The sequence below is a fragment of the Lates calcarifer genome, unplaced genomic scaffold, assembly GCF_001640805.2.
Source record: "Lates calcarifer isolate ASB-BC8 unplaced genomic scaffold, TLL_Latcal_v3 _unitig_1826_quiver_1741, whole genome shotgun sequence".
NCBI classification, from domain to species: domain Eukaryota; kingdom Metazoa; phylum Chordata; class Actinopteri; family Centropomidae; genus Lates; species Lates calcarifer.
The window spans coordinates 1-25122 of record NW_026115780.1 but is presented as its reverse complement, the minus strand read 5'-3'; the positions used below and the strand labels follow the sequence as shown (position 1 = coordinate 25122).

The 25122-nt window shown below is 42.5% G+C and overlaps 4 protein-coding genes and 1 pseudogene across 7 annotated transcripts; 1 reads left to right on the top strand and 4 right to left on the bottom strand.

The window, feature by feature from the left end:
* Nucleotides 1-49: 49 nt before the first annotated feature.
* Nucleotides 50-3955, bottom strand: LOC108890924 (GTP-binding protein 2-like; annotated as a pseudogene).
* Nucleotides 3956-5112: 1157 nt separating this feature from the next.
* LOC108890925 (E3 ubiquitin-protein ligase TRIM21-like) lies at nt 5113-14579 on the bottom strand. 2 transcript variants are annotated; one of them, XM_051067609.1, is made up of 2 exons: nt 14454-14579; nt 5113-9124 (listed from the first exon to the last, which is right to left on the bottom strand). In XM_051067609.1, the coding sequence occupies exon 2, from the start codon at nt 9113-9115 to the stop codon at nt 7472-7474; it is 1644 nt and encodes a 547-aa protein (XP_050923566.1). In that variant the 5' UTR covers nt 9116-9124; nt 14454-14579; the 3' UTR covers nt 5113-7471. The 2 variants fall into 2 exon arrangements, with proteins under 2 accessions (XP_050923566.1, XP_018543514.1); XM_018687998.2 differs by lacking the exon at nt 14454-14579 and adding an exon at nt 9939-10095.
* LOC108890921 (zinc finger protein RFP-like) lies at nt 10803-14579 on the bottom strand. 2 transcript variants are annotated; one of them, XM_018687994.2, is made up of 2 exons: nt 14454-14579; nt 10803-13639 (listed from the first exon to the last, which is right to left on the bottom strand). In XM_018687994.2, the coding sequence occupies exon 2, from the start codon at nt 13628-13630 to the stop codon at nt 11987-11989; it is 1644 nt and encodes a 547-aa protein (XP_018543510.1). In that variant the 5' UTR covers nt 13631-13639; nt 14454-14579; the 3' UTR covers nt 10803-11986. The 2 variants fall into 2 exon arrangements, with proteins under 2 accessions (XP_018543510.1, XP_050923565.1); XM_051067608.1 differs by having other exon boundaries at nt 10803-13480; nt 14454-14564.
* On the bottom strand, nt 10803-18404 carry LOC108890922 (E3 ubiquitin-protein ligase TRIM39-like). 2 transcript variants are annotated; one of them, XR_007809854.1, is made up of 3 exons: nt 18299-18404; nt 16280-18157; nt 10803-11762 (listed from the first exon to the last, which is right to left on the bottom strand). XR_007809854.1 is itself a non-coding variant. In XM_018687995.2 (2 exons), the coding sequence occupies exon 2, from the start codon at nt 18146-18148 to the stop codon at nt 16505-16507; it is 1644 nt and encodes a 547-aa protein (XP_018543511.1). In that variant the 5' UTR covers nt 18149-18157; nt 18299-18404; the 3' UTR covers nt 15321-16504. The 2 variants fall into 2 exon arrangements, 1 of the variants encoding a protein (XP_018543511.1); XM_018687995.2 differs by lacking the exon at nt 10803-11762 and having other exon boundaries at nt 15321-18157.
* A 1096-nt stretch (nt 18405-19500) lies between these two features.
* Nucleotides 19501-24074, top strand: LOC108890923 (ERO1-like protein beta; the record flags this gene model as incomplete). Its single annotated transcript, XM_018687996.2, has 4 exons — nt 19501-20045; nt 22490-22609; nt 23677-23760; nt 23975-24074. Coding segments are annotated over exons 1-4 (466 nt in total), but the record flags the coding sequence as incomplete, so codon positions are not given.
* Nucleotides 24075-25122: the final 1048 nt, after the last annotated feature.

The following is a 25122-nucleotide window of genomic DNA, read 5'->3' as shown; positions in this document are numbered from 1 at the left end:
CTGACGGCTGTTACACCAAAAAACGATCTGATGATTTTTGAGATGCTGTCAGAATCTCCAGAATAAAAATATGATTTGACATCTTCTTATATTATTTAAATCCTTATTGTCCGTCACTGAGCAAGAAAATGAAATGTTAAAAAATAATAAAAAGTGCTCATATTCACACTTGAACTGCAGCTTTTATCACTGTTATTATCTTCGATTAAATCCTGACAGGACGTGGTTCACCACTCCACACTGCTGTATAATACGATGTGTGAAATGAGCTCAGGTCGGTGCGGTCTCACCTGTACAGAGTTCCTCCGACCACGGTCCCAACATCAGGAACTGAGTAAATCTCATCCACCTGTGAACAAACACAGAGATGAAGGGATCTTCTGTCCGCTCACGTCAGCATCTTCCTCTAAATCTCTATCAAAGTCACTTCAACGTTTTATTCCAGAGACTCTGATTTAACTGTTGATGTTTTATTATCATCAGTCAGAAGAATTTCTACTTCAGAATCCACTGCATTAGAACAGAGCTGTTTCATTAGAGGTTGTCATTATATTCAGCCACAGATCACAGCATCATGGAGCCACAGACACAAGTCAGTTTGGATTTTTCCAGGAGTTTCCAGGACATTTTCAAAAGACCCACCACACACCGTCATAAACTGTAAATAAAATGACGACGTCTCAGAGTCTTCAGAGTGTTACAGAACTCAACAACACAGGATGAGTTTGTGTCTTCTTCAAGGCCGCTCAGTGTTTTCCAGAACTTATTATGCCTTATTTTTTTATTCCAGTGTGTGTGTGTGTGTGTGTGTGTGTGTGTGTGTGTACCTGGAACTCAGTGAGCTGCTGCATCAGCTCCTCCTGCTCTTTGCTGTTGCTCAGCGGAGGGAGGATGTTCAGGAAACCTTGAGCAGGTCCAGACTCTCTCCAGACACAGTGGACAGGGTGAAGATGGGTGTGATGCTGCGCACACACACACACACACACAGTAGTATCAGTAGTATCAGTAGTAGTAGTAGTAGTAGTATTAGCAGTATTTTTCTCACCATGACGACTGGGTGAACTGCTGGGCGGCCGGTGACGGCGTCGTCCGGGTTCGACACCACCATGGGGACCTTGTTGCAGCCCGGCTGCTTCAGGACTCGCTCCAGCTGTCGGACGGTTCGCTCCCACGGTGCCGCGGGAGCACAGGTCCACTTTTACTGACCACAATGAAGATGGGAACCTTCAGCGCCATGGCCAGGCCCAGGTGCTCCCGGGTGGTCCCGGCTGGACGGAGGAGAGGAGGGAACACGGGAGAAGAACAGAACATTCAGTTCAATAAACCAGCTCCTCCATCGCTGAGCTCGTCTTAAAACTGTTCACTTCTGACCTCTAGTGGTGGTTTTTAGGTACTGTTTTTAATTTCTCCTCCAGCACTGGAAGCAGAGGAGAACATACTAAATACACTACAGGTCTGATGTTGCTGCTCCCTGGCTGCTCACCGATGCCGGTGTTGGCGCTCACCACCAGCATGGCGAAGTCGGGGCAGTAGCTGGTGAGGCCGAAGATCGGTGGTCTTCAGGTACTTGTGGTGTCCGGCCAGGTCGATGAAGGTGATTCATCTGGAGGAGCTCTCGCAGATCTCCTCGGCTGGTCCGAGACTCGCTGTAGTTCACGACCTGCACGACCGAACGGGGTGGTGATGAGCAAAGTGCGAGCAGAGGTTTTTTTTACTTCAGTATCGGTTCATTAAAACGAGTCGGAGCGATCACCTCTCCTTTGCTGTTGAAGCCCAGGATCTCGAAGCTGATGCTGGAGGTGCGTCCGGTCTGGATCTCGTGCAGGTGTCTGAAGAGGTTGAGTCGAGCCCGGCCTCGCCCGTTGTCCAGCTCGCCCTGCGTCCAGGGACGCCCAGCAGGGTCGACTTCCCCGAGTCCACGTTCCCCAGCACTGCTACCCGCCAGGTCCAGGAACTGTCCCGGTCCAAAACAGCACGACGGAGGAGAAGCATCGTGTGTTCATATTTGATTAAAAATAACAACTAAGACGTCTCTTTCATCAGGATCAACAGGGACGAACGTGGAGGACAGAATCTCACCTGCTGATCATCAGGAACCTTTCGAACGAGGACTTCTGCGATTTTCCGAGTGTTTCTGTCTAAGTCGTAGTCCACCTCCCTCTCTCGGAGCAGAGTGATGTCCGCCCCGACTCTGAGGAGGGAAACAAAACCTGATCAGAAAAATGAAAACACAGCCTGACATTTGTTTTTATCATTAATGACCATTTACACTTCCAGATAAGCTGAAAGTTCTTTGGATGTATGAGGTGACCTACTTCTCTGCATCCCTCTTTAAGGTCTTGAGCGAGGCCTTCATAGTTCGGCCTCGGTCCAGGGCCAACCAGCAGGCCGTTGTCCCTCGCACTCCGATCTGGTAGACGGCCTCGCCGCGACCCTCCTGCAGACGCCACTTCAGCTGCGTGGCCAGATGCTCGAAGCGATACTGAGTGGGGTTTACCAGCTTCAGCTGCGACGACAGCAGAGACGTGACAATAGGAGCAGGTAAATATCCACTGAGTGCACTGTTTAGTTTAGTAATAAGATATAAAATAAGTCTGTTACCTTATATTCAATGTTTCCTTCTTCAGCCTGGAAACAGACAGAGAACAGTTAACACCAAACGAATGTAAAAGATTGACTGAAAGCCAGACCTGATCACCTGACAGCAGTGCTGGACCCTCACTAACTAATGTGTCTGACTGGGATCAGGATGTTACAGCAGCAGATGTTCAGATGTCTAAATACACAACTTTACTTCCTTGTTAAAGTTGTAAAATATTTTCTCTGTGCCTAAAAAAACATCTGGGAAATAAAACCATTTTACACAGAGGCAGATAAAAACATCAGTATGTGACTTTTATCTTCTAAATGTCCAAGCTGTCCTGTGTTTATGTTGTATCTTATTAACAGAGCAGGTGGATGCATACCACAACCCCTCACATCCACCTTGTCTTTCATTAGCTCCTCTTGCAATTTAAGGTTTATTTTGATAGATTAAACATTAATTAGCATATGATGCTTTTCCTAAATCAACTGGATTGTATACAATTAATTCACCTGACCTCACCACTTATTACATTATAATAATATCTGTTTAAACAACTTCAAATGTTGAAACTATTCCAAAAGTTGGAAGCTAAACATAGTAAACCAAACACTGGTGTTGTTACAAACGTATGCCGAATTATTAATTGGTCATCATCGTTTCAGAAACGATGTGAGTCAACCTCTTTGGCCTCTGAACATTAAACATTTAGACAAAAACATTTTAAACTGTCAGATATTTGAGTGCAGTTTGGTGTGACGTTTTCTCCAGGCGACAAAGCAGCAGATGCCTCCTCTATAAGAGTTTCTACGCCATGTTCTGGATATTTTATTACTGTGGTGTCATTTAAATGTAACAGCAATTAGCCTGCGGTTAGCTAGAGTTTACTGCAGCACCACTAGCTAGCTGCTAGTTTAGCGGCTGGACGTCCCGATAATCCCCAGGCTAAAGAGCGCTAGCTACCTCCGGTGGTAAATACGGTGGCGGCGTTTTGTTGTTCCGGTTGTTCTTTTTGCTCCTTCTTCTCCGGCCCCGTTTGCCTCTTCTCGTTCGCGACTTTTTCGACGTTTTCTTCCCGTTGTTACCGGAGCCGGAGCCCGGTCCGTGTCTGCCGTGTCCGGGCGACACTGCACCACTTTCGGACAAATCCACCATCGCTGATCTCAGGACGTCAGCCTGAAAACGGGAGATCACCGGGAGCAGCCTGAACTCACGGTAACGAAGGAGCATATAAAAACAACAACAACAACGCGGCTCTCCCTCCTAACATCACCTCTACACACACACACGGCCTGTCTGAGTGAAGAGCTGCGGCGGAGGATGCTCTCTCCTCAGCATCATCAACACTGTCAAGTCCGCTGCACTGTTTCACCTTCCGGCTTCCGGTTACGACTTTCAAAATATTTCACCAGCAGGTTTGCCAAACGGGAAACTGACTTGAACTTCAAAATAAAAGAACAGCAGCTGCCGAGAACCGCTTCATTTAATAAAAAATACATTTTAGTGAGCAGCAGATTGAAGCGATATATATCAGAGAAGAAGAAGAGGAAAGTTCAGATCCTCAAACCATCACCTGGCTGTTCTGTCGTCTGACTCCGCCCACGTGCACAGACACAGCGAATCGCAGTGTTCTACGTCATCTTATGTGGCCTGCAGTGAAGCCACAGGTATTTTAGACGGCGCACCGTGAGGAAAAGAGGAACTGTAAGGCACATTTTAATTAATTTATCGCTTTGTTAAAATATATAATTTGTGTTTAAAGTAAACAGGAGATGCTACATTAGTTCCACATGTCAAAATATCGTATGAAAGTTTTACAGCTTTTACTCAGGATCTAAAAAAAAACTCTGAATGGAAAACAGGGAAATCCTGTTTGTTTGTTTATTTGTTTGTTTGTTGCTTTCTGACTGTTCTGATGATTTTCTAATGACACACTTAGCGCGTCGTCACTTCAGGTCACGTTGAACTTACTGCCTCCAGTGATACTTTGGATATTGTTGTTTTTTTTTAATCAATAATTCTGTTAAAATAAATAATAAATAGGACCAGACATATCTACAGTGTGTTAGAAAGCATCAGTGATGGGAGTTAAGTCTTCATATAATTTAAGTCTTCAAGATAAACTCATGTTTTTTTTGTTTTTTCTTTGGAAGAAAAAAGACTATTATCATTTATACTATAGGGTGGTTTCCCATGTTCAGAGTGGTTTCTTTTGCCACATGATCTTCATTGTTTAACAGAATCTGCCTCATATCTGCAGATGCTATTAAATATTTTCGCCTCCTCATTAAAGGTAAGATGATATTCAGTGTGTGTTCACTTTGCTTCTGCCTCAGTATCAGTGCTTTTCCTGTGATTTACATTTCACTCGCAGTGTAAAGCTTCAGTGTTGTGACCTGGTCGTCTCATCAGTCATTACGTTCATGTCTGTGCTCAAAATGTTAAAAAAAAGTGACAGTAAAAACACATGACAGGCTGCGACATCAGAAACAAACAACTGACACAAACCAATCCAAAGCTTTTAGCATTTAATTTTCATTTTAATGTTTTTAATGTGACAAACACAGATTACAGAGTTCTTGTTCATTCATGATCTTCTCTCTTTGATTTGTCTCAAAAATAATATTAATATTAATAATATTCAACTTTGTCATGATTTTAGAGAATCATTGCAGATACTATAGCTGTTGCAGTTATTAGATTACAAGACATTTGTTTAAAAAATCTGTTAAACCCTGATAATAATAACACCCTAATAATGTGGGGACACTGAAGGACTGAAAAGACAAGTTAAAGGTAAAAATACAACATAAGTTAAATAAAGACATAACAAACCTTAAAGACATAGCCACATTAATTGTATTCAGTTGAAAATACAGTTACCCTGTACATTACCACTGACTGTGTACATCAGTTACCAGAAATGACAGTGAATCTTTTAATTGAAGGTTCCCTTCTAGACATGTCTTTAATTATGTTAAATATTCTATTAGGTTTAGGTTTAACATAGTTTTCCTTCATAAAACCCTTTTTAGGTGAAAAAAAGCCCCCCAAGTTGATGGGATTGGTTCCCTAGGTATGTGATGAATGAAACCCAGGTTGTCTAATCTGTGTTTTTGAGACTGGTCATTAGCACTCTGCAGTTCCAAGGTGGAAATACTCTGCACTGTATTTAATGCTTTTTTCACTTGATATGCCTTGGATTATATAAAAATCAGGGTTAAATACTTGATGTTCTTTGGAGGGGGGCTTTAGAAAATAATTAGTCTGTGATTGTTTGGAATGATTTTATTCATTCTAATCCGGTGGCATCCCTGTACTGACAGCTGTGCTACTATTGTAGTATGAAAACATTGTCAGGTACAGTATATTTTTTATTCAATCTTGGGTTTAAATGAAAAGATCAATGTGACAAGTACACCACAGGCCAAAAGTTTGGAAGCAAGATCAAATTTGTACAAAAAAAGATCATAGTTTCATTGGTATATTTTGTAGCAAAATAAACATGATTATTATTTAGAGTCACTTATCAGGATACATTTTTACTATAATTATCATGTATTTTGGTCTTTCTTGCTTAGACATTGCTTTCTTCAAAGTAACCTCCTCTGGCTTTAACAACAGCATGGCATATACAGGGTATTCCTTCCACAAGTTTTTTAAGGTATGTGCCAGGAATTGCATTCCAAGTTTTCTTAAGTTCATCAATGAGAGACTGCTGATTCGTGGGACACACTTTTCTGATTGATCGATCCAATTTGTCCCACACAAGCTCAATTGGAGAGAGGTCTGGAGACTGAGGGGGCCAAACCATCATTCAAAGAACACCTTCCTCTTCTTTGTTGTCTAGGTAACAGAGCTTCGAAGAATGCTTAGGGTTATTATCTTGCTCCAAAACAAACTTTCGACCCACAAGTCTCAGTCCAGATGGAACCGCGTGATCCTGGAGGATGGAGTGGTACTGTTCCTTCTTCATAATACCCTTTACTTCAAACAAATCTCCTACTCTATCACCTGCAAAACATCCCTATTCCATGGCACTACCACCTCCATGCTTTATTGTGGGTGTTACGCATGGTGCTTTAAGGCGTTCACCAGTTTGCCAATTTTTGTGTGCTTTTGTCCACTCATATCTCTTTTTCTTGTTATGTGGACAAAGTAGCATTTTTTTTTTTTTTGCAGATACACAACCTTTCAGACCAGCCTTTCTCAAACGTCTTTTCACAGTTGTCAGATATATGGGTTTTGACCTTGTCATGTTGATTTTCTCCCTTATTTGTGGTGCTGTTTTTCGCCGATCTCTCTTACTGGTGATAATGATACGTTTATCCTCTGCCTTTGTAGTAACGCTCTTTCTACCAGACCTTTTTCTATCATCATAACTTCCAGTTTCTTCTAGTCTCTTTAGGGAACTCCTTTGTTGGACACCATTATGCGTTTTGCAATTTCTCTTTCAGTGTGTCCTTCTTTCCTCAATGTACAAATCTGTGTTCTTGTTTCTTTACTCAGCTGTTTCTTTCTAGCCATTTCGGTGGTAGTTTGTCAGAGATATGAACACAGTTGAGATATATTGGGATTTTTGTAAGCAAACTGCGTGAAGTGAATAATGCAAACTGTGATTTGTTTTTTACTTTCACACTGAAGTTGTGACTCTTGCAAATCCTCTCAACCCTAAAACTAAGCCCTTCTTTTCTTTTGTTAACATTTATTCAGCAATGGTCTGGTAACATCAATGTATATCAATGAAAGCAAAGTCTGATCATGCAGAAAATACATCCCAAAATCAGTGGAACCCATACTGGTTTTTAAGAAAGGCATTGTGAACAGAAACTTGAAGTTGCTTCCAAACTTTTGGCCTGTAGTGTATATTCATTGTTGACAAAGAGATCAGACAGTTTGATTGACAGGACAGATGATCAGAGGAGCAGAGTTTATACCACCATGATTAGGACAGGGACTGAAGAATGGGTAGAGTTTCTCAGTGAAGGAGCAGCCAGTAAAGGAGTAGATGAGAGCTGCAGCATCTACGTCATAAAAGGAGACCAGACCCTCCTCATAATCCACAAACACCCCCACCTTCTTAGGACCAGACTTCAGAGAGAGAGTGATTGGAGGGTCATCAAGAGCTTTATAATCCTTTCCACTTCTTAACCATATCGTCCAGTACCCATTCTGAGGTCTCAGTGTGATGTCTCCCTTCCTCTTGATCGACTCTCTGGCCACTCCTAAAGTCCAGTCAGTCTTTCCTTTAACCTGAACCACAAAGTTTAGTCTGCCTGAAGAGAAACTCTGCTTTCCTAAAGCATTAACACGGTTAGAAAACCTCCCTGGGTTGTCTGGAAGATTTTTCCTCACATCACCATGTTTCACTTGTTTCTCATCATCAGACAGGATGAGTTCAGGATTTGCTGTATCAGGATCCAGAGTCACATCCACTGCATACTGCTGGACCCTCTTCAGCTCAGCCTCAAACAGCTTCTTCATCTCTTTACTGAGCGTCTCCTCCAGCTGAGCCACAGCTCTCACCACAGTCCCCTCATATGATGGTGGACGGACTCTGACCTCTGTCCAGTCCTTGGTGGGTGGAGCAGCTTTCAGGGATGGGAAGTTTTGGAGGAGGTGGAGGTGGTCTTCAGAGAGTGAGAGCTGCTCCACCTCAGTGCTTCTCTTCATCAGCTCAGAGATTTCCTGTTCCAGCTCTGTGATCAAGTCTTCAGCCTGTTTCTCTGTGGTTTTCTGTTTCTCTTCCATCTCCTTTATGAGCTGGTTCAGGCCTCTGTCAACAGACTCCTTCAGAGCAGTGAAGACCTGAACACCTTCTGCTTTCTCTCTGTCTGCATCATCTTTACTGATCTTGACTGAGTGTTTGATCTTCTCAATCTTCAGTCGTCTCTTCTGGATCATCTGCTGAATTTCAGCCTCTGTCTTCTCCAGCTCTGCCTTCTTTCCTTCATATTCTTCTTTCAGAGGAACAACATAATGTGTCCTGTGGTCTAAAACAGAGCAGAGCATGCAGACACATGTCTGGTCGGTCTTACAGAACAGCTCCAGAGGTTTATCGTGCTTCGTACACATCCTGTCTTCCAGGTTCTCCACAGGGTCCATCAGCTGATGTCTTTTCAGGACTGACACTGTCAGATGAGGCTCCAGGTGAGTCTCACAGTAGGAGACCAAACATACCAGGCAGGACTTCAGGGCCTTCAGTTTGGTTCCAGTGCAGACGTCACAGGAAACTTCTCCTGGTTTGGCAAGTTGTTGCTCTGAGCTGCTGCTGCTGGCTTTCTGTTGAGCTTCCTGTCTGAACTGAGCAACCATCTCAGAGATGAAAGTGTTGATCTTCAACTGAGGTCTTGTGTAGAAAACTTCATTACACATGGGACACTGGCAAGAGACATTAATATTCCAGTGTTGATTGATGCAGTTTTTACAGTAGTTGTGTCCACATGGTGTGGAGACTGGATCAGTGAGCACATGCAAACAGATGGAGCAGAGATATTGATCTTCAGATCTCAGGTTGCTGGCAGCAGACATGTCTACACCCTGAGACCAAAAGTGAGAGTGTAAAAATATTTAGAGAATCATTCATTGGTGTTGAGTATAGCAGTTAATAAAAAGAAATAATGTAGAATTTTATAATTTCACTTAACTTGGTAACACTTTATATTACAGGCTGCAATATACAACTTAATCATTCCAGAGTTACAGTGTAATCCTTTAAGTACTAGTGCAGTATGTACCAATACATATTCAAGGTGTTGTCTAAAATTTCTGAGACTGTCCATGTTCTGAATGATTAGAAACCAGCACAGTAATACGCATGTAGTAGGTGCCAATAATAACCTATGGACATACTGTACATAACCAACCAGGGGCCTTGGGGGACACGAAAAAAAATGTCTCGTGAGACACCTGGTTGGGCAGAGGCCCAAAGCTCATGCCCTGCTCAAGTCCTTAGGGGTGAAACATTAAGGCATTAAGGCGCCAGTGCCTGTAAAATTGAGACAGGTATCCAGTAGTTAAAAAAGTAACTACAAGTTCTTTGTAGGACCCTGAATTGTTACCCCCTTATTCCATAACTTATCATCTTGTTCCCCAGCACCAATTGGTATATGAGTACTTATTGGTACTGGGGAACAGGAACACTAGTACAAAGGATATTTACATCTTAACTCTGGGGTAAGCTACACAGTACATTGCAGGCTGTAATCTAAAGCATTACCCTTAACCTCACTCAAATACACCTAACAAGTGTTCTTATGAGATGAAAAGAGTAGAATTTCCTGTTTGATTCGACCTCTCAGTTTGTGTTAATGCTGTTTGTTGAAACACAGTAAATATTATCAGATGTACTCACCAGTATTTGAGCAGTTTTTGAGAATATCCTGATGAACTCTGTTTAATTTTTTTTAGACAGAAATGCAGAGTTTTGTCTCGAGTGCAGCTCTGCTGTCACTCTGACAAACTTTCAGTTTCATTTAATTAAAAGTGACACTGAAGGTTTCCTGTTCTAGCGTTGCTCCACCTTTCACTGCAGCTCTGTCTGTGAGGTTTGGTTTCCTCCAGGTTCAGACATGATTATAGTGTCTTACATTTGGCACAAGATGAGTTTAATCTTTTGTGAAACTTATTATCACAGCTCACTGAACAGTTTTCACAAACAGTTCTCTACAGTCCTCTACAGCTCTGCAACAATCCCATCATCAGTCCAGAGTTCAGCTCACTAACTGTTTTATAATGTTCTAACCTCTTTATGTGATTCTTGTATTTGCTTCTTTCCTCCAGTTGTTTCTGAATCAGACGAGGATGTTGAGAGGTGTGTACAGTCTGTTCATGTCTCTCTCTGATGTGTGCTGTGATGCTGACCTCTGCTGGACACAGGTGAGAAACACATCTGACTTATACAAATCTCAGAGACTCTGAGGTCAAGACTCCAGTGTCAAAATTAAACTCTTCCTCAAACAGTTTCTTCCTCTGCTGCAGTGAAACTGTACGGCAGAGTAGTGTCACTATTTTTACAGCATCTGTTTTAGTCTCTGACATATATCAACATTTACTGTCTTTTATAAATGAGGTGGAGGACTCAGTGCTGGGCTAAGTCACCTGTTGTGTCCATTAGGAACATAACCAATGTTAGTTTGTAACCATGGTAGATGACCACAGTGGATATCCAATCAAGAGGCTGGATCTAAGGATCAGACTGAATAAAAACACAGACCAAGACACTTCTCTTTTTTTAAGTTTATCAACACGTAAATTCATACAGCGTATTTAAAGGTTTGAGAGGAAACAGTCTTTATGCTCATTTCATTTGAGTAAACCTTTATCTCTGTCATCTACATTACAGACACATGGTTGTTTACTGATACTGACCCAGTTCAGCTGTAAAATGGTTCAGTGACACAGCTTCTGCATGTTATCAAAATGTGTCTGTTACTGCAATAAAAAGTAGAAAAGACATCGTCCTTGTTAACATCTATAGAGATCAATAGAATTATACCCACAGCAAAGTAACTCACACACTAGCTCAGAAAGATCTTAAAACCAAAATAAAATAACTCTGTATCAGTACAACTGCATCACCAGCCCAGTAATCTATAAACTTAAAAAAAAAATCAACTATCACTACGTTGCTTAGTGTAAAAGACAGGTGCCACATATATTTTCCCTTTATTACAACCCTTTATACCAGTGACTCATACTGTCTCTGTTTCTGTTCGAACTATGAAGCCTTATGACACCATGACTTTTATGACAGAGTTTCTTCATGTGTGGTTCCCACCATGAAGCATGGAGGAGGAGGTGTGATGGCGTTGGGCTGCTTTGCTGATGACACTGTTGGTGATTTATACAAAATAACACATTCAGCCATCATGGCTACCACAGTATTCTGCAGCGACATGCCATCTGGAGGCTTCGTAAGGACTACCTGAGAGTGATGGAGTGTCAGATGACCTGGCCTCCATAATCACCTGATCTAAACCCAACTGAGATGGTTTGGGTAGAGTTGGACCACAGAGTGAAGGCAAAACATCCAGCAACACTGTTGGAAAACCATTTCAGATGACTACCTCATGAAGCTGACAGAGAGAAAACTAGAAGTGTGCGAAGCTGTCATCAAAGCTAAAAGTGGCTACTTTGAAGAATCTAAAATATAAAACATATTCTAGTTGTTTTAACACTTTTTTGTTTACGACATAATTTCATATGTATATGCATATATTCCTTCATAGTTTTGATATCTTCAATATTAATCTACAATGTAGAAAACAGAAAGACAAGAGAAAATAAAGAAAAACAATGGAATGAGAAGGTGTGTCCAAACATGTGAGTGGTACTGTATATTTATGCTATGTAAAGATTATTGAGTTTACTCATTGTTGACAATCCTTCATCATAAAAAGATCAGACAGTTTGATTGACAGGACAGATGATCAGAGGAGCAGAGTTTTTACCACCATCATTGAGACAAGGACTGAAGACTGGGTAGAGTTTCTCAGTGAAGGAGCAGCCAGTAAAGGAGTAGATGAGAGCTGCAGTATCTACGTCATAAAAGGAGACCAGACCCTCCTCATAATCCACAAACACCCCCACCTTCTCAAGGCCAGACTTCAGAAAGAGACGGACTGGAGGGACGGCGAGAGCTTCGTACTCATTTCCATTTTCCAAACATATTGTCCAGTAACCATTCTGAGGGCTCAGGTTGATGTTTCCCTTCCTGTTGATCGACTCTCTGGCCACTCCTGAAGTCCATTTAGTCTTTCCTTTAACCTGAACCTCAAAGTAAAATCTGCCTGAAGAGAAACTCTGCTTTCCTAAGACACAAACACAAGTAGAAAATCTCTCTAGGTTGTCTGGGAGATTCTTCTTCACATCACCATGTTTCACTTGTTTCTCATCATCAGACAGGATGAGTTCAGGATTTGCTGTATCAGGATCCAGAGTCACATCCACTGCATACTGCTGGACCCTCTTCAGCTCAGCCTCAAACAGCTTCTTCATCTCTTTACTGAGCGTCTCCTCCAGCTGAGCCACAGCTCTCACCACAGTCCCCTCATATGATGGTGGATGGACTCTGACCTCTGTCCAGTCCTTGGTGGGTGGAGCAGCTTTCAGGGATGGGAAGTTTTGGAGGAGGTGGAGGTGGTCTTCAGAGAGTGAGAGCTGCTCCACCTCAGTGCTTCTCTTCATCAGCTCAGAGATTTCCTGTTCCAGCTCTGTGATCAAGTCTTCAGCCTGTTTCTCTGTGGTTTTCTGTTTCTCTTCCATCTCCTTTATGAGCTGGTTCAGGCCTCTGTCAACAGACTCCTTCAGAGCAGTGAAGACCTGAACACCTTCTGCTTTCTCTCTGTCTGCATCATCTTTACTGATCTTGACTGAGTGTTTGATCTTCTCAATCTTCAGTCGTCTCTTCTGGATCATCTGCTGAATTTCAGCCTCTGTCTTCTCCAGCTCTGCCTTCTTTCCTTCATATTCTTCTTTCAGAGGAACAACATCATGTGTCCTGTGGTCTAAAACAGAGCAGAGCATGCAGACACATGTCTGGTCGGTCTTACAGAACAGCTCCAGAGGTTTATCGTGCTTCGTACACATCCTGTCTTCCAGGTTCTCCACAGGGTCCATCAGCTGATGTCTTTTCAGGACTGACACTGTCAGATGAGGCTCCAGGTGAGTCTCACAGTAGGAGACCAAACATACCAGGCAGGACTTCAGGGCCTTCAGTTTGGTTCCAGTGCAGACATCACAGGAAACTTCTCCTGGTTTGGCAAGTTGTTGCTCTGAGCTGCTGCTGCTGGCTTTCTGTTGAGCTTCCTGTCTGAACTGAGCAACCATCTCAGAGATGAAAGTGTTGATCTTCAACTGAGGTCTTGTGTAGAAAACTTCATTACACATGGGACACTGGCAAGAGACATTAATATTCCAGTGTTGATTGATGCAGTTTTTACAGTAGTTGTGTCCACATGGTGTGGAGACTGGATCAGTGAGCACATGCAAACAGATGGAGCAGAGATATTGATCTTCAGATCTCAGGTTGCTGGCAGCAGACATGTCTACACCCTGAGACCAAAAGTGAGAGTGTAAAAATATTTAGAGAATCATTCATTGGTGTTGAGTATAGCAGTTAATAAAAAGAAATAATGTAGAATTTTATAATTTCACTTAACTTGGTAACACTTTATATTACAGGCTGCAATATACAACTTAATCATTCCAGAGTTACAGTGTAATCCTTTAAGTACTAGTGCAGTATGTACCAATACATATTCAAGGTGTTGTCTAAAATTTCTGAGACTGTCCATGTTCTGAATGATTAGAAACCAGCACAGTAATACGCATGTAGTAGGTGCCAATAATAACCTATGGACATACTGTACATAACCAACCAGGGGCCTTGGGGGACACGAAAAAAAATGTCTCGTGAGACACCTGGTTGGGCAGAGGCCCAAAGCTCATGCCCTGCTCAAGTCCTTAGGGGTGAAACATTAAGGCATTAAGGCGCCAGTGCCTGTAAAATTGAGACAGGTATCCAGTAGTTAAAAAAGTAACTACAAGTTCTTTGTAGGACCCTGAATTGTTACCCCCTTATTCCATAACTTATCATCTTGTTCCCCAGCACCAATTGGTATATGAGTACTTATTGGTACTGGGGAACAGGAACACTAGTACAAAGGATATTTACATCTTAACTCTGGGGTAAGCTACACAGTACATTGCAGGCTGTAATCTAAAGCATTACCCTTAACCTCACTCAAATACACCTAACAAGTGTTCTTATGAGATGAAAAGAGTAGAATTTCCTGTTTGATTCGACCTCTCAGTTTGTGTTAATGCTGTTTGTTGAAACACAGTAAATATTATCAGATGTACTCACCAGTATTTGAGCAGTTTTTGAGAATATCCTGATGAACTCTGTTTAATTTTTTTTAGACAGAAATGCAGAGTTTTGTCTCGAGTGCAGCTCTGCTGTCACTCTGACAAACTTTCAGTTTCATTTAATTAAAAGTGACACTGAAGGTTTCCTGTTCTAGCGTTGCTCCACCTTTCACTGCAGCTCTGTCTGTGAGGTTTGGTTTCCTCCTTCAGGTTCAGATATTTTTACAGTGACATATATTTGGCACAAGATGAGTTTAATCTTTTGTGAAACTTATTATCACAGCTCACTGAACAGTTTTCACAAACAGTTCTCTACAGTCCTCTACAGCTCTGCAACAATCCCATCATCAGTCCAGAGTTCAGCTCACTAACTGTTTTATAATGTTCTAACCTCTTTATGTGATTCTTGTATTTGCTTCTTTCCTCCAGTTGTTTCTGAATCAGACGAGGATGTTGAGAGGTGTGTACAGTCTGTTCATGTCTCTCTCTGATGTGTGCTGTGATGCTGACCTCTGCTGGACACAGGTGAGAAACACATCTGACTTATACAAATCTCAGAGACTCTGAGGTCAAGACTCCAGTGTCAAAATTAAACTCTTCCTCAAACAGTTTCTTCCTCTGCTGCAGTGAAACTGTACGGCAGAGTAGTGTCACTATTTTTACAGCATCTGTTTTAGTCTCTGACATATATCAACATTTACTGTCTTTTATAAATGAGGTGGAGGACTCAGTGCTGGGCTAAGTCACCTGTTGTGTCCATTAGGAACATAACCAATGTTAGTTTGTAACCATGGTAGATGACCACAGTGGATATCCAATCAAGAGGCTGGATCTAAGGATCAGACTGAATAAAAACACAGACCAAGACACTTCTCTTTTTTTAAGTTTATCAACACGTAAATTCATACAGCGTATTTAAAGGTTTGAGAGGAAACAGTCTTTATGCTCATTTCATTTGAGTAAACCTTTATCTCTGTCATCTACATTACAGACACATGGTTGTTTACTGATACTGACCCAGTTCAGCTGTAAAATGGTTCAGTGACACAGCTTCTGCATGTTATCAAAATGTGTCTGTTACTGCAATAAAAAGTAGAAAAGACATCGTCCTTGTTAACATCTATAGAGATCAATAGAATTATACCCACAGCAAAGTAACTCACACACTAGCTCAGAAAGATCTTAAAACCAAAATAAAATAACTCTGTATCAGTACAACTGCATCACCAGCCCAGTAATCTATAAACTTAAAAAAAAAATCAACTATCACTACGTTGCTTAGTGTAAAAGACAGGCGCCACATATATTTTCCCTTTATTACAACCCTTTATACCAGTGACTCATACTGTCTCTGTTTCTGTTCGAACTATGAAGCCTTATGACACCATGACTTTTATGACAGAGTTTCTTCATGTGTGGTTCCTACCATGAAGCATGGAGGAGGAGGTGTGATGGCGTTGGGCTGCTTTGCTGATGACACTGTTGGTGATTTATACAAAATAACACATTCAGCCATCATGGCTACCACAGTATTCTGCAGCGACATGCCATCTGGAGGCTTCGTAAGGACTACCTGAGAGTGATGGAGTGTCAGATGACCTGGCCTCCATAATCACCTGATCTAAACCCAACTGAGATGGTTTGGGTAGAGTTGGACCACAGAGTGAAGGCAAAACATCCAGCAACACTATTGGAAAACCATTTCAGATGACTACCTCATGAAGCTGACAGAGAGAAAACTAGAAGTGTGCGAAGCTGTCATCAAAGCTAAAAGTGGCTACTTTGAAGAATCTAAAATATAAAACATATTCTAGTTGTTTTAACACTTTTTTGTTTACGACATAATTTCATATGTATATGCATATATTCCTTCATAGTTTTGATATCTTCAATATTAATCTACAATGTAGAAAACAGAAAGACAAGAGAAAATAAAGAAAAACAATGGAATGAGAAGGTGTGTCCAAACATGTGAGTGGTACTGTATATTTACGCTATGTAAAGATTATTGAGTTTACTCATTGTTGACAATCCTTCATCATAAAAAGATCAGACAGTTTGATTGACAGGACAGATGATCAGAGGAGCAGAGTTTTTACCACCATCATTGAGACAAGGACTGAAGACTGGGTAGAGTTTCTCAGTGAAGGAGCAGCCAGTAAAGGAGTAGATGAGAGCTGCAGTATCTACGTCATAAAAGGAGACCAGACCCTCCTCATAATCCACAAACACCCCCACCTTCTCAAGGCCAGACTTCAGAAAGAGACGGACTGGAGGGACGGCGAGAGCTTCGTACTCATTTCCATTTTCCAAACATATTGTCCAGTAACCATTCTGAGGGCTCAGGTTGATGTTTCCCTTCCTGTTGATCGACTCTCTGGCCACTCCTGAAGTCCATTTAGTCTTTCCTTTAACCTGAACCTCAAAGTAAAATCTGCCTGAAGAGAAACTCTGTTTTCCTAAGACACAAACACAAGTAGAAAATCTCTCTAGGTTGTCTGGGAGATTCTTCTTCACATCACCATGTTTCACTTGTTTCTCATTATCAGACAGGATGAGTTTGGGATGTGCTGTATCAGGATCCAGAGTCACATCCACTGCATACTGCTGGACCCTCTTCAGCTCAGCCTCAAACAGCTTCTTCATCTCTTTACTGAGCGTCTCCTCCAGCTGAGCCACAGCTCTCACCACAGTCCCCTCATATGATGGTGGACGGACTCTGACCTCTGTCCAGTCCTTAGTGGGTGGAGCAGCTTTCAGGGATGGGAAGTTTTGGAGGAGGTGGAGGTGGTCTTCAGAGAGTGAGAGCTGCTCCACCTCAGTGCTTCTCTTCATCAGCTCAGAGATTTCCTGTTCCAGCTCTGTGATCAAGTCTTCAGCCTGTTTCTCTGTGGTTTTCTGTTTCTCTTCCATCTCCTTTATGAGCTGGTTCAGGCCTCTGTCAACAGACTCCTTCAGAGCAGTGAAGACCTGAACACCTTCTGCTTTCTCTCTGTCTGCATCATCTTTACTGATCTTGACTGAGTGTTTGATCTCCTCAATCTTCAGTCGTCTCTTCTGGATCATCTGCTGAATTCCAGCCTCTGTCTTCTCCAGCTCTGCCTTCTTTCCTTCATATTCTTCTTCCAGAGGAACAAACTCATGTGTCCTGTGGTCTAAAACAGAGCAGAGCATGCAGACACATGTCTGGTCGGTCTTACAGAACAGCTCCAGAGGTTTATCGTGCTTCGTACACATCCTGTCTTCCAGGTTCTCCACAGGGTCCATCAGCTGATGTCTTTTCAGGCCTAACACTGTCAGATGAGGCTCCAGGTGAGTCTCACAGTAGGAGACCAAACACACCAGGCAGGACTTCAGGGCCTTCAATTTGGTTCCAGTGCAGACGTCACAGGAAACTTCTCCTGGTTTGGCAACTTGTTGCTCTGAGCTGCTGCTGCTGGCTTTCTGTTGAGCTTCCTGTCTGAACTGAGCAACCATCTCAGAGAATAAAGTGTTGATGTCTAGGTCAGGCCTAGTTTTAAAAACCTTGTCACACAATGGACACCGGGACGGGACATTAATATTCCAGTGTGTCGTGATGCAGTTTTTGCAGTAGTTGTGTCCACATGGTGTGGAGACTGGATCAGTGAACACATCCAGACAGATGGAGCACAGAAACTGATCTTCAGATCTCAGGTTGCTGGCAGCAGACATGTCTACACTCTGAGGATGAAAGATAAAAAGTATTTGTCCATCTGACACGTGTCAGTGTGAAACAAAAAGAGTGGAACTTCTTGTTTGATTTGACCTCTCAGTTTGTGTTAATGCTGTTGAAACACAGTAAATATTATCAGCTGTACTCACCAGTATTTGAGCAGTTGTTGGGAATATCCTGATGAACTCTGTTTAATTTTTTTTAGACAGAAACGCAGAGTTTTGTCTTGAGTGCGTCTGCTGTTACTCTGTCAAACTGAGTTTCGTTTTAGAAGTATGACGTTGACTCTCTCCCATTTGTAGTGTTGCTCCACCTCTCACTGCAACTCTGTCTGTGAGATTGTTTTAATCCTCCTTCATGTTCAGACATGATTATAATGACATACATTTGGCACAAGATGAGTTCAGGGATTCAGATTCAGTATTCAGATTCTTACAAACTGTGGTCAGTCATCTACAAGTGAAGGTCTGTATTCAACATGCTAAGTGAGTTTACCTTTGTGTGACTGTACTTTTAATATGAAAACTAAAAGTATATGTTATACAGAAATACTGTTGTGTGTTATATATTGATTATACATGGTATGGAATAATATGTTGTAAAGTGTCAATATGTGGCCAATTTTAGGTACTTAATACGCTACAGGGTTATTTAATAGTAAAGCACTACATTATATTTCATATACACTTCATTTATTTTTCAAATAAAATCTTTATTGGAAAGGTAATATATAGTATATCAAATAAACTTAGTGAAACAAACAATATATCCCTCTGAAATGCAGTCGAGTACAGGTGTAAAGAATGAAATTTAACTGCCAGAGTAAAGTACAAATTCCTCTAAATTGTACAGTGAGTAAAAGTACTTTCCACTACTGTACTGCCATGAACATGAAGGGTTTTGTGTTTTAGGAGACCTCACTATTGTATTTATGGAAGCCCTTTTCCACCAGCAAAAGAAAACAATGAAGAACAATGGCTATGACAAAGCACACATAATAACAAAAAGACCACACATTTTGAGCATTTATATATGAAATATTATAATAAATGATTGTATTTGTATTGTATTGTAATTATATACAATATATATAAGATTATGAAACAAAGTTTCCTCCACCACCTCCCTGGCCTACTCATAATTTTGATTTTGTATCTCAAAATCTTTTTCTTAGAAAGTCAAAATGTTGACTATTTATCTATAAATTTCACTGTTTACATACTGTTCAATGTTTTCACTATGTAATTTTTATATATTTTGTTAGAGTTTTCCGTTTTTAAAATGTTTATCTCAAAACATTAAGATTTTTTAATCATTAACTATTTTTTTCTTCTTCTTCTACGCTTTCTTTTTAGTACGTTCCTGCACGCTGTTTATTTTGAAAATCTTAGCCGGAAGTAGCACAACTTCTTGTTATGCTAGTTTAACAGTGAAGTGGAGGCTGGTGGACAGAAACTTCTCCGGACGCACCATCTTCACACGGTGACCCCGGTTCTGTGAGGGGAGTGAGGACTCTAAATGTCCGTGTGAGGGTCCTCAGACACCGGGCTGCTCACTTCACCGACCCGCTCTGATTTTTACAGCCACTGTTAGCCTGCGGATGCTAACTTCAGCTAGCCCGGAGCTACCGTAGTTAGCTTCCAACTCGCCACACAGCGGGAGGACAACACAGAAGTCCTGCTGGTTTTTCTCTGTTTTTATTGTCCCAGCGGGGCGACACCGTGACAGTGAAGGATGTGGAGGGTAACTTTACAGGCGTTTGGTGTTTTGCTCTTGGCCTGGTTCTTCGGGAACTTTGTTCTGGGCTGGTTTCAGCAAAACAACGTAAAACCCCAAACCCAGCACAGCGAGCATCCGAGCGGAGCGTCGGACCCGGACCAGAGCTGCCTGTGTCATGTAGGTAACCTCCACACACTGACTTAACCTCAGTGTGTGTGTGTGTGTGTGTGTGTGTGTGTGTGTGTGTGTGTGTGTAGCTTTAAAAACGACAACACGACACAACCACAGTTTCCATTGAGGAAATCTTCTAGCATTTTCTACTGTCATCTTAATTTGACGTCACCCTGTGTGTGTGTGTGTGTGTGTGTGTGTGTGTGATGCTAGCTAGCTGCAACTCTCCATTAATGTGTGTGTGTGTATGTGTGTGTGTAAGTCACATTCTTACTATTTTAATGTTGATATTAAATCATGTTGGTGGCTCTGAAATGAAAGTGTGTGTTCACTGAGGCCGGAAACAGACGGTGTCAACAACAAGAATATTTTGTTATTTAATAAAATAAAAACAGTCGACACGTCAAATTAAATTAAATTAAACTAAACTCTCACATTTGTTTTTAGATATAAAAATAAAATGTCCTCGTGAGTGAGGGTGATTAAGACGCTGCTGGTTTCTTTATAAAATATTTCTCTTCATTACAATCAGTGGATTCATTAAAGAGGTTTAAGTATCTCAGACAGATTCGAGTCAAACTGGTGTTATTTCAGTTACACAGTAGAAAAGCGTGGTGTACTCTGATTGGCTGATGGCGGAGCTCGACTCCTGCCCGCTCATGGGAGTTGTAGTCTTCTGCGTCACGGCCGACAGAGCGTTCCCTGCGGCCTCAGAGCCCGCTGAGGACTACAACCAGGGAGGCGGAGGGCGGAGGGGCGGGGTTTGGGTTTTGACAGCGGGTTGTTTTGGAGGCGGGGCCCCGGAGGAGCGTGGGGCCGCGGGTCTGAAGTGACAGCTCAGCCCGCAGACCGAGCTGCTGCTGCTGCTCAGACTCATGGGAAGTTCACCAGGAGCAGGTTTTAATCTGAAGCAGGTGGAACAGAAGAGTGAAGATGCTGAGAGCGCTCGGCCTCCTCCTGCCCTTCCTGACGCTCGGCGGACTGCTGCACTCGGAGGTTTGGGTTGAGTCTGTGTTCTGTGTCATGCTGAGAGTTTCCAGGTGTTTGTGAAGGCGTGTGAGCAGCACGAGGCAAATCTGACGAAATACAGAACCAGAGAAAGACTTTAAACCAGGGAGAGAGACCAGGGTCACATCAGGGTTTCTCATGGTTCAACACCGATCGTTCTTCACAGCACAAAGTGTCCAGAGCTGGCTCCATATGTTTGGTCAAATCCTGGTCTGAGAACTTAAGGACGTGTTCCTTTAAGGTAGAAAACAGGAGGAAGTGATGTGTTATTGTAGAATTATTTCCACCATGGTCGACTGAAAATATAATTTACCACCAAAGTGTGAAACCCAGATTAACTGTAAATAAGAGTAAAGTTTTTACTGGAAAGTTAATTCCTCACGTATGAATTCTGTGAATCTTTTATTATATTAATAACAACACTTTTCTTCCTGGAGATATCCTCAGCAGTGTTTAAGAAGCTGCTTCATTCTGAATAAACTCAACAGTCACTCGTTACTGTGAGTTGTAGATTTCCACTTGTTCTGCGTCTCCATGTTTTCAGTCACGTAACATTTGCACAGTTGAAACACATCAAACCCTGATTGGATCATTTCACAGGTCAGAGCTGGTGAAGCAGCTCTGCAGCTTGTTTGCATGTCTGTCGATGCAAATAGCAAAAACAAAAGAGACTAAAGCTGAGATGGTAAAACCAGCCGGAGATCAGATAAACAGGCCGAACACCAGAGACGAGACGCTGACCTGCTGACCACAGCTTTCATTCATCAGGTGGTCGGGTTGACCCTCAGTGTTTACCAGCTAAACCAGGTGTTTGCTGTGGATTAAGACGACGTGTGATGGGTGGTTACCTGGTGGTGTCGGCGCCCCACCTGTAACGCCCTCCTCTGTTTACTGAACTTATTAATGCTCCCAGATTTACACTGCAGCTCAAACACTAACAGGTGAGCAGCAGTTTGTGGGAGGTGCTGTGTGGGTTCAGGTGTATGGAGGTGCAGGGAGGTGGAGGTGCGTCCGCCTCCTGCTGTGAATCAGGGTGGTGCAGATTAAACTGAACAGATGCAAGAAAAACAACCAACAGATTCAAAGATGAAGAAAGAAATTCAGATGTAATAACACTTCAGTTTGACTGGGACTCTGCTCCACCCCTGTGTCAGGTGGAGGAGGTTCAGTGAACACAGGTAGGAACAGGTGAATATTCAGGTGGTTCCTCTGACAGACTCAGGTTTCAGAGTGGATGGTGTGGACTGATGGATGCAGCTCTGGTTGCTGCTGCTTCTTTAACCCTCACATTTAAAAAAAGAAAAAGCAGAGTGAGAATGAAAAAAGACTTTAAACAAACACCACAATCAGCAGCAAAGCGTCTGAGTTCAGTTTGTGTTGCTGAGTCTGTTGTGTGTAACGTTGTGTTGTCGTCAGTGCGGTGACACCCTCTCTCCTCTCAGCTCACCGGCGTCCTGGACGACTGCTTCTGTGACGTGGAGAGCATCGACGTCTTCAACAACTTCAAGATCTACCCTCGCATCAAGAAGCTGACAGAGAGAGACTACTTCAGATACTACAGAGTAAGAGCTCCACTCACTGACTACTGTAACACACTTAATGACACGCTGTGTATTTCTAAATATGTGAGGTATGAAGCGTTACACCCTGTTGTTTACTGTAAACTGCAGTCTTCAGTTTCTTAGCTACATGTGGAGGTTTAGGACAGAAAGTCTGAGGGAAGTGAACATGTTCCTCATCAGTCCTCGTCCAGTTTCAGTGACAGGAGCTGCTGCTCTAAACCGGTTCGCTCCCTGACTCTCAGATTAATCTTAGACAAAAGAACTGGTGTGTGTGAGGCGGCGCTGCAGCTGCAGGTGTGTTTTGTTTCTGCAGAGTTGGTTGTGAGGCTGTTACAGAACAGGAAGGATGAGTTTCTGAAATATTGTGAAATACACAAGTATTGCAGCTGGAGTCTGTGAACATGGACAGTGAAGAGGAAGCAGAGCCTGTGGACACGTTCCAAAACAACTTTTGTTTTTGTTTAAGTCTAAAAACGTTTGAAGTGTTTAGTTGAAGTTATTCTCTGGGATGTAATACACATAAATAATCATGTTTTATTTTTCTGTTCAGTTTATTCAGGTTAAATTAGTTCCTGTAACTTCAGTTGGTCTGAACAAAACCACAAATGTTTGTGGTTTGAATAGAAAAGAAAAGTCAGTTTCACTCTCTGCTCTGTAGCTGTGTGAGCTAACGCTAATATTAGCATCAGTGCTCCAAACGACAATATGAGAAGTGAGAATGGGTGGGGGGGGGCAGTTATTCAAAGACGGAGGGAACTGAGAACGTGTCAGACTCACTTCTTACAGCTGATCCTCAGTTTGTGTCAGGACCTCGGCTGAACCTCGACATTATCGCTCATGGAAAATGCTAAACATTAGCGGGCTAACACAGCACTCCACTGCTCCTGTGATCCACCTGTGATCCACCCCCCCACCTCAGAAACCAGGTGCTGGATCACAGGTCTCTTCACAGCTGCAGCTCAGACCTGGTCTCTGTAGAACACAAGCTTCATGAAACGATGAAGCGGCGACATGAGACGTTAAACTGTGGTGACTCCATCAGGACGTCTCCTCTCTCTGTCCTCCAGGTGAACCTGAAGCGACCGTGTCCTTTCTGGCCTGATGACGGACACTGCTCCATCAAAGACTGTCACGTGGAGCCCTGCCCTGAGGTCAGAGGTCAACCACACTCACACCTGTTTAATAACAACAACACATTTCAGACTTTCCCACCGAGGTCAGGTATAATGATAAAAAACAGACGTATTAGTGTTTGGAAAATAAAAGAGTTTAACGACGTGTCAGTTTTCAGACGGATGATTTAAGGCTGGTGTGTTTTGCTGTGCAGATGAAGTCGTCTCTTATTGTTTGTTTGTTGTGTTGCAGAGTAAGATCCCTGTCGGCATCAAGTCTGGGAACTACAACAAGGTGAGAGCACCTGACGGAATCAGAAACATCCTCTGCTACGACCTGCTGTTTGTTTCCAGTCAGTTAATGCTGATGTGACAGAGACACATGATGACCAGTGTAAACATACGTCTCTTTTTTGATGACACCTGTTACTCCTCAGTGTCGCACTTTAAACCGTTTCTTCAGATTTTCTTATTTCCAAAATAAAACACAGCTCTTCTTCAGCCGTCCTGCCCTCATCACAGGGACGCCACTTTTTTTGCTTTTTTTTTTTTTTTTAAAGACTTAAAGTTTTTATCAAACAAACAGCAGAGAACCTTTAACTTATTTAGTTAAAGGTGTGAGAAGCTGCCGGCTGTTTGTACCTGTTCATGCTCTGAACATCAGGTTCCTTTCACTCGTTTAATGGAGGAAAGAACCAGCTGCATTTGTTCCAGCGCTTTCTGTCTCATCAGCTGATTCACTAAAACACACACACACACACACACACACACACACACTCCCTGGACCACTCTGCTTATCTCCTCTGATAGTTTCCATGTAGAGGCCGAGGACTGAGTGTTTGCTCTTGGCTCGCAGCCTCATGTTTGTCTAATGAACCAGACGTGTTTGGACACTCGTCTCCATCAAGGTCGAATCTGTTCCACCGACCGTCAGCGGAGGAGACTCAGCACTTCCTGTTAGAGTCTGTGGGAGGGGTTAAAGAGAGCGTGTCAGCAGCAGAGTGTGAGGAAGGTCTCAGACTACATGAGTTCAAAATCCTAATCAACCTGGAGCCCAACAGGTTCAGGCTCCACCTGCTCTGACGATGCTGTTCTGAAAGTTTGTCGTCTCCTTACTCACGGTGAGAAAACATATCACCAACCGCTCTTTGACCACTCCTGAAGCAAAATCCACCTGTTGAGCTCATGAGCAGGTTTTGGCCCTGGTTTCCACCCACAGACAGTTTTTGGACTCGACCCCTGATCGTGAACTGTTCCTCGTTTTTTTCACTGCAGATCAGCACATACAGCTCGTATCACTTGCTTCTTGTGGACATCCTGTCCTGCTCATTTCAGTTTGAAGAAACAGAAAACTCCATGTTGTGTTACAGGGTTGGTGAGCAGCAGCTTCATTTTTCCTCC

What these genes read in the sequence shown, in the direction of transcription:
- LOC108890921 (XM_018687994.2), bottom strand. Translation starts at nt 13,630, where the DNA reads ATGTCTGCTGCCAGCAACCTGAGATCTGAAGATCAATATCTCTGCTCC.
- LOC108890925 (XM_051067609.1), bottom strand. Translation starts at nt 9,115, where the DNA reads ATGTCTGCTGCCAGCAACCTGAGATCTGAAGATCAATATCTCTGCTCC.
- LOC108890922 (XM_018687995.2), bottom strand. Translation starts at nt 18,148, where the DNA reads ATGTCTGCTGCCAGCAACCTGAGATCTGAAGATCAGTTTCTGTGCTCC.